The 9658-nt window shown below is 46.2% G+C and overlaps 2 protein-coding genes across 2 annotated transcripts; both read left to right on the top strand.

Moving 5' to 3' along the window:
• Nucleotides 1-997: 997 nt before the first annotated feature.
• LOC124653199 (beta-1,2-xylosyltransferase XYXT1-like) lies at nucleotides 998-5720 on the top strand. The gene is made up of 6 exons (XM_047192267.1): nucleotides 998-1142; nucleotides 1243-1308; nucleotides 1393-1449; nucleotides 1534-1599; nucleotides 1693-1758; nucleotides 4359-5720. Exons 1-6 carry the CDS (start codon nucleotides 998-1000, stop codon nucleotides 5546-5548), a joined length of 1590 nt encoding a protein of 529 aa, XP_047048223.1. The 3' UTR covers nucleotides 5549-5720.
• A 1363-nt stretch (nucleotides 5721-7083) lies between these two features.
• LOC124652369 (protein IQ-DOMAIN 19-like) lies at nucleotides 7084-8259 on the top strand. The gene is made up of 2 exons (XM_047191390.1): nucleotides 7084-7488; nucleotides 7570-8259. The coding sequence occupies exons 1-2, from the start codon at nucleotides 7084-7086 to the stop codon at nucleotides 8257-8259; spliced, it is 1095 nt and encodes a 364-aa protein (XP_047047346.1).
• The last annotated feature ends 1399 nt before the right edge of the window (nucleotides 8260-9658 follow it).

Genomic DNA, 9658 nt, shown 5'->3' with positions numbered 1-9658 from the left:
AAATAAGTGTCATGAGTTTGGCTTAAAATCACGACACTTATTATGAATGAGTGTGAGCAATGTAAGTTTGCTTTAGTTCTTTTGTTTCAATTGTTTCTGATCTCAAAAAAATTCATCCATAGTCCGACAATAAAATATTGGTTTCCCCATGCATTCATTGATTTTAAGTTTTTGTGTATTGAGAAGGCTGGATTATTGCTCAATGTCATTGCTTTCCCCATGCGAGGAGTGCGCCCATGTAGAAATGCGATATTATTTTGTAATTTGGTTTGTGAATTTCTAAAACTTCGAAGCTAAAAAATGGAACATTTTAGACACATCAATAGTTTGTGAAATGTAACATATTCCTGTCAATATGTGGAATATTAGCTTTTCCGGATTAAAATCTCATTATAAAGTTAATCCGTCTTATGCCAACTTGGTATTCGATACTTGTCGGAAGTTTTGATAAAAAAAATCGAAAAGCAAAAGACAAGGCAACGAACTTAGAAAGATTTTTTTTTATCATAGTACCATAGATCTTGTAAGTATTACTACTTCAACTTTATATTACTACAGATCTTTTAGTATTTGCTTAGTCAATGAATAAAACATGGACAACTGCCACATCACCGTGGAAGTATATAAATGAAAAACCCAACGAACTAGTACAGTAATATCTTTCTCTCCCAAGTCTCGGTCTCAACCCCTGCTGTGCCGAGTTCTTGGCTTCTTGCCGCCTCAGACCCAGATCCCCTTTTCCCCCGTTGTAATCATCCAATCCACTTAATCACTCGACCTTCCTTCGATTCAAAGCCTCTCCATTAGTCCATTCCCTCCCCTACAAAGCATCCTCTAGGAAGGCGCGAGCTCCCCGGTGCCGTCCGGTCACTCTTCTTCATGGAGCAGCTCACCACAGCGAGCAGTAGAAGCAGAGGACCAGCGTAGGCAAGCTCGAGCGAGAGTGGCTGCCACAGCAAGAACAGCAAGAGAGGAAAAAGGAACAGTAGGGGCTGCCATGGGGTCCCCGAAGGCGGCCAGGAGCAAGGCGGGCCAGGGCGGCATCTGGCGCCGCAGGGTCAGCGCGCCCTTCGTCGTCGTCCTGGTGGCGGCCGTCCTCGTCCTCGTCGCCTTCACCGGCCAGTTCGTGCAGGGCCCCGACGGTCAGTCTAGATTCTCTCGAGTCTAAACGTGGACTTCTTCTTCTTTCCTCTATCGCCATTCGTACTGTGTGTTCTCACTGGAGATTTTCTTTTCTTTTAGCTTCCTCGCGATTCACCCCGGTACATGTGGAGGACAGCATACCTCGGAGAGTTCCCACAGATCAAGGCAAGAAGATTTTTAGAGCTCTGTTCGATTGCTTGTGTCTTGTTCATCGTCTCCTTGTAGTTGCTGACCGCTTCCGGTATGCAGGCTTGGAAACGTCGGATTCGTCAAGGCAAGAAGGGGAGGGGAGTGACCAAAAAGCTGGTAAGCAAAATGTGAAATTTTCCTTAAGTTTCGGAATCCAAACTGACTTTGCCGGACTTGATTGGTTTGGTTTTGGAGATGCAGAGCCTGACGAATCTCCCGACGAGGCAATCAGAGAGCAGCAACAGGCTCCAGAGGATACCACCACCGGTGCGGCATTGTTGTTTTTTCATGGTGTAATTTGACTTGACCAGCAGCTAGTCTATAAGTTAGTTCTTCTGCTAATCTTTTTCACCATTTCAGAGTATTCGGGGAAGGAATCTGGCCCGCAAGTTCAGGAAGATGAAGAGGTCACAGTGAAAGAAGCAGGTACATCCTCAGGAGAGTTGTTTGCTTGTGATTGGGTCAGTGCTTGTAGATACATACACTGCTCGGTAGATACTTACAAATATACTGTTCTGGAACTAGTACAACATAGATCTACTGTTCCACTTCGCCAGTTCTCCTGCACAGTGGATTAAGGAAGTAATCATAACTAGCACTGAGTCACATGCTTTAGATGTAAAGTTGATCCATGTGGTGGGCTAAAGCTAAAGAGAATGATACTCTTTAGGTGCACCACATGGAAACGTTAATTTGTTATAGACTGTCTTTCTAGAGGGTAGCAGGTAATTTATCATCCTACTGGTCCACATTGGGATGACTTGTGCTGCACACCAAGTCATTAACATAAAACTTTTTGTTCCTTTTCTGGGGAACAGAACTCAAGTGCTCTACTATTGAAATTAGGCATATAAATGTTTCATCATTCTTGATAATATGAAGGTCTAGAAGTTACTATTTAGGAGGGTATGAATGTGGTACAACGACTTTCCTAGACTAACATAAAATTATTTCCTAGACAGTTAGCTTGTTATCTGATGACAGTAATTCAGCTAGTGACCATATGGAGCAAGCCTGATATTTTTCTCAAATTGTTAAGCAAGCCTGGTTAAAGGCGTAATACATTGACCACACGTAAGTTTTCTACCTCATCAAGAATTTAATGTTTGCCAGCAGACATAACAATTTTGGAAAGGAACACTAGAAACCTCTAAATTATACCGGCAAAAACATTAAATTATTGTTTTTTGCTTAGTAACCTGTCAATTCTGAATTGCGCAAAATGTTAGGATGTTTACTTAGAACACTATGCTGCTCGTTTATAGAATTGTTTTCTGGACTCAAGAGTAAACTTTCGAGTTCAAAAACAAATTCATTTGGAAGGTATGAACAAAAGATCAGCAATGAGTAGTCACAAAAGTACAACATCAATATTCATGCATAATTACTTTTATTCTTACCTTCCAAATAATGAATTTGAACTTCAAAATTTTCATAATAATAGAACACCACCTGTCTAACATTACCAGATACCACATATTTTTGACAATTTTTTTAAATTATGCAAACATGGTGTCCGCGGAGTTTTTATTGTAGCTTTGTTTTACACCAAAAATGGAAAGTGAGCCTGGGCTACATTTTTTAATGATAATTCTGGGAAAAAAAATTACATGTGCATATGGATGTGATCGTTCGTATGTAATGTGCTCGAAAAGATCAGCAGGAACACAATGATCATACTGTAAACTGTTTGGAATAAAACTAGATCGGAATATAATCATGGTAGGTGCGATTGTTCAGTATAGGCATGCCCTTTCTGCATCATGTGGTGTTCTCTTTTGATGATTTATTATCTGCACAAACATATTGTGAAAATGCTAGTCAAATATCTTCGATTACTGCCAACTACCTCCACTTCAATGAGTGCATACCATTAAAACGAGTACTCATAGAATTATTTCATACTGACATGAACTAATCATTCAAAGTCGTTGATTACCTAATTTTGCAAAAAAGAAATGGCGATATGTTTATGTGGCAATTGTATGCAATGTGCGAAAAACGCTTTCTCTGGATCTGTTTAGTGAAGATTTTAAAAAAAAAGTAAGTAAAGGAGTTGATGTTGCAGAAATGTGTAAAGATTCGAGTTAAAAAATAAATACATCGGGAGGTATTAAAATCAATATCAGCAATGAACAGTGAGAAACAGTTACAATATTCGTACATGACTTTTTCTTCTTACCTCCGAAATAATTATGAGTTAAAACTTCAAATTTCACATATTTATAGAACAACACCTTTATAATATACTCCTTCCTTGCCAAAATGTAGTGCAATTAATGTTTTTAAAAAGTCAAACGATGTAAAGTTTGACTAAGTATGTAGAAAAAAGTATCAACATTTGGATTATCAAATGTATATACCATATGAAAATATACATCATGATGAATCCGATGGTATTGATTTGGTATTCTAGATGTTGAATTTTTTTTTAAAATCTTGGTCAAACCTTACATCGTTTGACTTTTTAAAATTCTTGTATGCATTACATTTTAGCAAGGAGGGAATACCAGCTATTTGTGAAGTTTTTCTTAGAACTCGAATATGGTTTCCACAGAAAGTTCATTTTAACTTGGTGTGCACCGAAAATGCAAAAGTGAGCCTGGCCTATATGGAAGCTGAATTTATGGCAAGTTCGAAAACAGTATTTTTGATGTTTCAAAAATTCTGAAAAAAAGTTACATGTACATATGGATGTGATCATTCGTATGTATTTTTGATGTTTTCTGTAGAAGATCATCAGGAATACAATGTTCATACATAAAGCTTGATCAGAATATAATGATGGTAGGTGTGATTGAGTCTAGGCATACCCTTTCTGCATCAGCTGGTGTTTTCTTTTAATGATTTATTATTTGCACAAACATCTTCTGACAACACTAGTCAAATATCTTCTATTACTGCCTACTACCTCCACTAAATTATTCAATGAATGGATACCATCAAAACTAGTACTCATAGAATTATATCATACTGACATGTACTGATCTTTCAAAGTCGGTGGTTACCTATTTTTTGCCAAACAGGTTCAGCACCATACACCAAGTGCACACCTCCATCCAGCACGACGGTCTGTGACCTTTCCAACCTGCGCTTTGACATATGTGAGCTGTGCGGCGATGCTCGCACCATTGGTCAGTCGTCCACTGTCATGTATGTCCCGCACACACAAACTTCCGATGGTGAAGAGTGGAGTATCCGAGCTCAGTCCCGAAAGAACCTTCCCTGGATCAAGAAGGTGACCGTCAAATCTCTGAATACCTCGCAACCAGCGCCAAGATGCACCTCCAAGCATGCCATGCCAGCCATTGTATTTGCCCTTGGTGGGCTCACAGCAAACATCTGGCATGACTTCAGTGATGTCCTGGTTCCACTGTTCCTCACCGCCCGCGAGTTCAATGGGGATGTTCAGTTCCTCATCACCAACAATCAGCCGTGGTTCACCAAGAAGTACTCGACAATCCTGAGCAACCTCACACGACACGCCATCATCGACTTTGACTCGGACAACCAGGTCAGGTGTTACCCGCATGTCATTGTCGGTCTAAGGAGCCACGGAGACCTCGGCATCTATCCAAACCGGTCACCGCAGAACTACACGATGATGGACTTCCGTCTGTTTGTCCGGCAAGCCTACGGTCTGGCGGCACCTGAAGTGGGCATACCCTACAGGGCTGACAGAGACGACCCTGACAAGAAGCCCCGGGTGATGCTCATCGACCGGGGCAAGACCCGAAGGTTTGTGAACGCAGCATATGTTGTCCAAGGCCTGGAGTGGTTCGGGTTTGAGGTGGTCAAGGTCGACCAGAACAAGACTGACTCCAGCAGCCTCGACGAGTTCGCCCAGCTCGTCGACTCGTGCGACGCGATCATGGGTGCGCACGGTGCGGGCCTGACGAACATGGTGTTCCTGCGGTCAGGGGGTGTGGTTGTGCACGTCGTGCCGCACGGAGTCGAGTTCATGGCCGACGCGTTTTACGGTGCGCCGGCAAGGGACATGGGCCTAAGACATGTGAACTACAGCATCAGCCCGGAGGAGAGCACGCTGCTGGAGAAGTATGGGTGGAACCATACCGTGATCAAGGATCCTGAGGCTGTTAGGAGCAGTGGTGGGTTGGAGAAGGTTGGGGAGGTCTACATGTCTGAGCAGGACATCGTGCTCAACATGACCAGGTTTGGGCCTATCTTGCTGAAGGCGATAGATTTCATCATGTAGGTGCATTGAGGTTTTTGAGGTTAGATTTTTTTTTTGGTTAGCTACGATATTTTTACAGTTTTTACTAGAAAAATAACTTTACACTTAAATTGTTTTTTGGGAGATAGTGATCATTGTTGTTCTGGAGCTCTGTTGTATAGGATTGGATGTGTAAGATTTGAAATCACGATGTGGAGTGTTGAGTTCAGATTTATTTTACCACTTCATCGTGTCGTGCTCAACTGAAGTCTGTACACTATACTGTTCTTCCTTACTTAGTTGCTTGCAGACTTGCAGAAGGAAACTTTATGTGGATGTTTCACCTGAAATGTTGATGATTTATTCCCCATGCCTGGCATCTTCGTCAGTTAAATTCTATTTGGCTGTGAGTATCCTTGGATGTTCGAAAGAACAAAAGGGTGATGAAATTATAATGAAAACTTCATGCGGATTCTTAATGTGGATGTTTTTGCCTGGCGTCTTCTTTTGTAGAATTATGGTTGTGCGCATCCGTTGATGCAAACTCAGGGATGTTCTGACCTTTCCCTTTTGAAGGAAAACAAAATTGTCCATTCAGTGCATTATGGTGACTTCAAACTGTCCATTCAAACCGAATCTCAGAACCCTAGATATTATTGATTGCCAACTGCAACGAGGGACGTCATTGGTGTGTACCCCGTCGGTCCCTGCAACAGGGTTCCAAGGCCCAGGCTAGCAACTTTAAACCCCATGGTGTCCACCACCCTCATAAACCCTCCTGCAGTAGCAGACTCAGCAGCTGGGGCAGCTCCAAATTAAGCTGAAGATCAGCGATGCAAATGCACACACCGTTTAGCACCACTCATCAGCAGCACATTCTTGTGATCTGAAACAACCAATGTATGATGAGTGATTCAGGGCAGCTACTAGCTAGTAGCTGCGCCTTGGATCATGAGCCGCAGAGCAATCGCTGAATGATACAGTATGTATGCTTCAGAGTTCAGGGCAGGTAGCTAGCTACACCTTGGATCATGAGCCACAAGGGAATTACTACCATCTTGTGCTGAGTTGTGCCATGTGGAGTGCCGTTCCCTCTGGAAGATGAATGAGGATTTAGTACTACTCCTACTGCTGCTGCTATTGATGTTAATTACCATCCTTGGACCATACATTGACAATTTGTGTTTTGGTCCTAGTAGTAGAAGATTACTCCTCTACTCACCACCACATGCAGATCACCACTTAATCCTCACAATTAAAACTATCCAGACCCTAGTTAGCCAGGACAAAACCCCTTTTCTCATTTTTAAGTTTTGCAGTAAAAAGTGTGTTGGGTACAGAATTTACTGGTATTTAACCCTCAACTTCACTGAACAAGCCCACATGATTGAAGCAGTGAGAGGTGAGAAATCCATCATGCTGAGATCATTGCATCATTTTTCTTCCACTTGTTGTAGTAGCTGAGAGCTTCTGCTTCTTCCCCCACCTGCTGATCATCTCTGAAGACGTACGCTCAATGGAGCAGTGCTACTAGTGGTGGTGGTGCTGCAGAATTGTAGCGTTTCTTGTGCAGATCGATGGGCAAGGCGGCCAGGTGGCTGAGAAGCTTCCTGGCCGGCAAGAAGGGCAAGGGCAAGGGGAGGGACGACGGAGGATCGTTGCCGTCGCTGCCGGCGCCGGCCGCCAAGGAGAAGAGGCGATGGAGCTTCCGGCGTCCGGCGCCGTCGGTGAGCGGCAGGGACACGATCAGCACGGCGTCCGGATATCAGGGGCACGGCCAGCTCGCGTCCACGTCGTCGTCGCACTGCTTCTCGGCCGATGTGCACGTGGTGGCGTCGGTGCAGGAGGAGGACCAGCTTGAGCATGCCGCCGTCCCTGTCCCGCCGCCGGCCGAGGCTACGATCGTTGCGACATCGGTGAACGGTGGAAACGCCGAGGAGGCCGCCGCCGTCAGGATCCAGTCGGCCTTCCGATCGTACCTGGTAAGTGACGCACGCGACGTACATTCGTATGAAAATGGAAGCTCTGCTCTGACTGAAAATGGATATGCGATGCGCGTGCAGGCGAGGAGGGCGCTGTGCGCGCTGCGAGGAATGGTGAAGCTGCAGGCGATGGTGAGGGGCCAGCTGGTGCGGCGGCAGGCGGACGCGACGCTCCGCCGCATCCAGGCGCTGGTCGCGGCCCAGAGGCGCGCGCGCGCCGAGCGGCTGCGGCTCCGGCTCATCGAGGACGGCGGCGCGCCCGCGAGCCGCCGGTCGCCGCAGCACTACCTGCCGCACCGCTCCCCTCGGAAGACCGTCGCGGAGGCGGACGGCGCACGGCACAGTAGCTGCTGCTCGACGCCGGGGAAGGGGGACCCGTACAGCAGACACAACCACAAGGCCTCGCCGGCGACGCAGTCGGAGAACACGAGCGCGCGGACGTTCAGCGACCGGTTCGAGGAGGAGCACTACTCGGCGTCGGCGGCGTCCTTCTCCGCGGCGGGGTCCGAGGCGAGCTGGCGCCACCATCGCGGCCACGCCCACGCCAGCGCCAGCTACATGGCCAACACGGAGTCGTCGCGTGCCAAGCAGGCGCGGTCGCACAGCGCGCCGCGGCATCGGCCCGAGCCTACCTCGCCGTCGCCGAGCGGGCGGCGAAGGGCTTCCCTGGACCCGCGGGACCTCGCCGCCGGCCAAGTTGGCCAGGCGCGCGCCCCCTCGCCCGGCAGGAGTTCCGTCGACGCGCGCGGCGCGCGTGAGGCCGAGCGGTAGCGAGTGCGGGTCGTCGTCGAGCACCGCGTTGCTGCTGGCCTCGGCCGCCGCGGCGCGCATTGCAAGATGATCGGCGCGGTTGCTCTGAAGCTTAAGCGAGACGGGCACGGGCGGCGCCGGCGTGTGCTAGCAATGGTTTTGGCGTTGAATTGGGTGACACGGACAGGATATTTTCGGTCTAAGTTGACTGAGATTTTCTAAAGTCTCGTTAACTCAGAAAAGTGCAACTACAGTTTAAGAAAAGTGCAACTCGGTCCAGTTGCACATTTCTGGCAGAAAAGTGCAATTGCACTTTTTTAACAGAAAAGTGCAACCCAAGCAGTTTTGTGTAAGTGACTTAGACTTAAGAAAATCTCAGTTGACTGAGACATAGCAAAACCGTATCTTCTTAGTACGTGCGTGGCAATTCCTTCTTTTATTGATTTATTAGAATAAGGGTGTGATTATTTCTCAACTCACAACTAACTTCCTTCTTAGTCATATAATTCAACGCATGAATCACAATGAAATCAAATGATGTAGAACTTGACCATGCACAAACTTATTTCTCAACTAGCTAAGAACTAGCAAATCCATTGGAATAATGTTACTCCTCAAGCAACTCAAACACACATATTAGAGCCGTAAAATGCAAAACAGCAGAATGCACGGCGGTCCAAAAAATGTTACTCCATTCGTTAGTTCGTCACTTTCAATGTTATTAAGCTGCTCAAACAAAAAAAAACAAAGTGCCCCTCCCTCCCCCAAGCCGGCCCTTGCCATCGTGGCGGTGGGCCCAGCTACTGAAGGTGGCTCGAGGGCTCGCATTCTCTAGAGAAGGCATCGATGATCTCGTCGGAGCTGTGACGATGACAACTAGCTCATCAACGCGCGGAAGCCGGCCGGGGCGGTAGCCCCGGGAAGCCGTGATGTTATCCCTCGTCACTGTGGAGGTGGCGGTGGTCGGGTCGTGGCCCGTGGCTGGCGTGGGCGAGGCATGGCCAAATCTGTTTGTGGCCTAGAAGTATGTGTAAATTTGAAAATTTGAACTATCGGGCAGTAAAATAGACTTTCTGAAAGTACCGAACCTATTCTCGGTGGTTACCAGATAGAAAATAGAACCTATAAAAATGGATAGATCCCGAAGTTACTAGGATGAGTGATCAAAGGTTTTAGCTAGTTTTCATCTTGGAAATGTATATTCCTAGTAGTTCCAATAAGAAAAGAACTCGAAGGTTCCAGAACTAACACAACACACCCACCGAAGAGTTGGACATAAAACTGTTATGCTAAGTTCCTCCTAGGAGGTGTGGAAAGAGAACTTCTCTCAAAATTGTCGGTCCTAGACAAATAGAATTCTTAGACATGAAAATTGGAGTATCGGAGGTTCTGGCTAGTACACCTGCTCGGTAGCACTAAA

The sequence above is a fragment of the Lolium rigidum genome, chromosome 5, assembly GCF_022539505.1.
Source record: "Lolium rigidum isolate FL_2022 chromosome 5, APGP_CSIRO_Lrig_0.1, whole genome shotgun sequence".
Taxonomy (NCBI): Eukaryota; Viridiplantae; Streptophyta; class Magnoliopsida; order Poales; family Poaceae; genus Lolium; species Lolium rigidum.
Note: the sequence above shows the minus strand (reverse complement) of the source record. Positions and strands in the feature narration are given on the sequence as shown.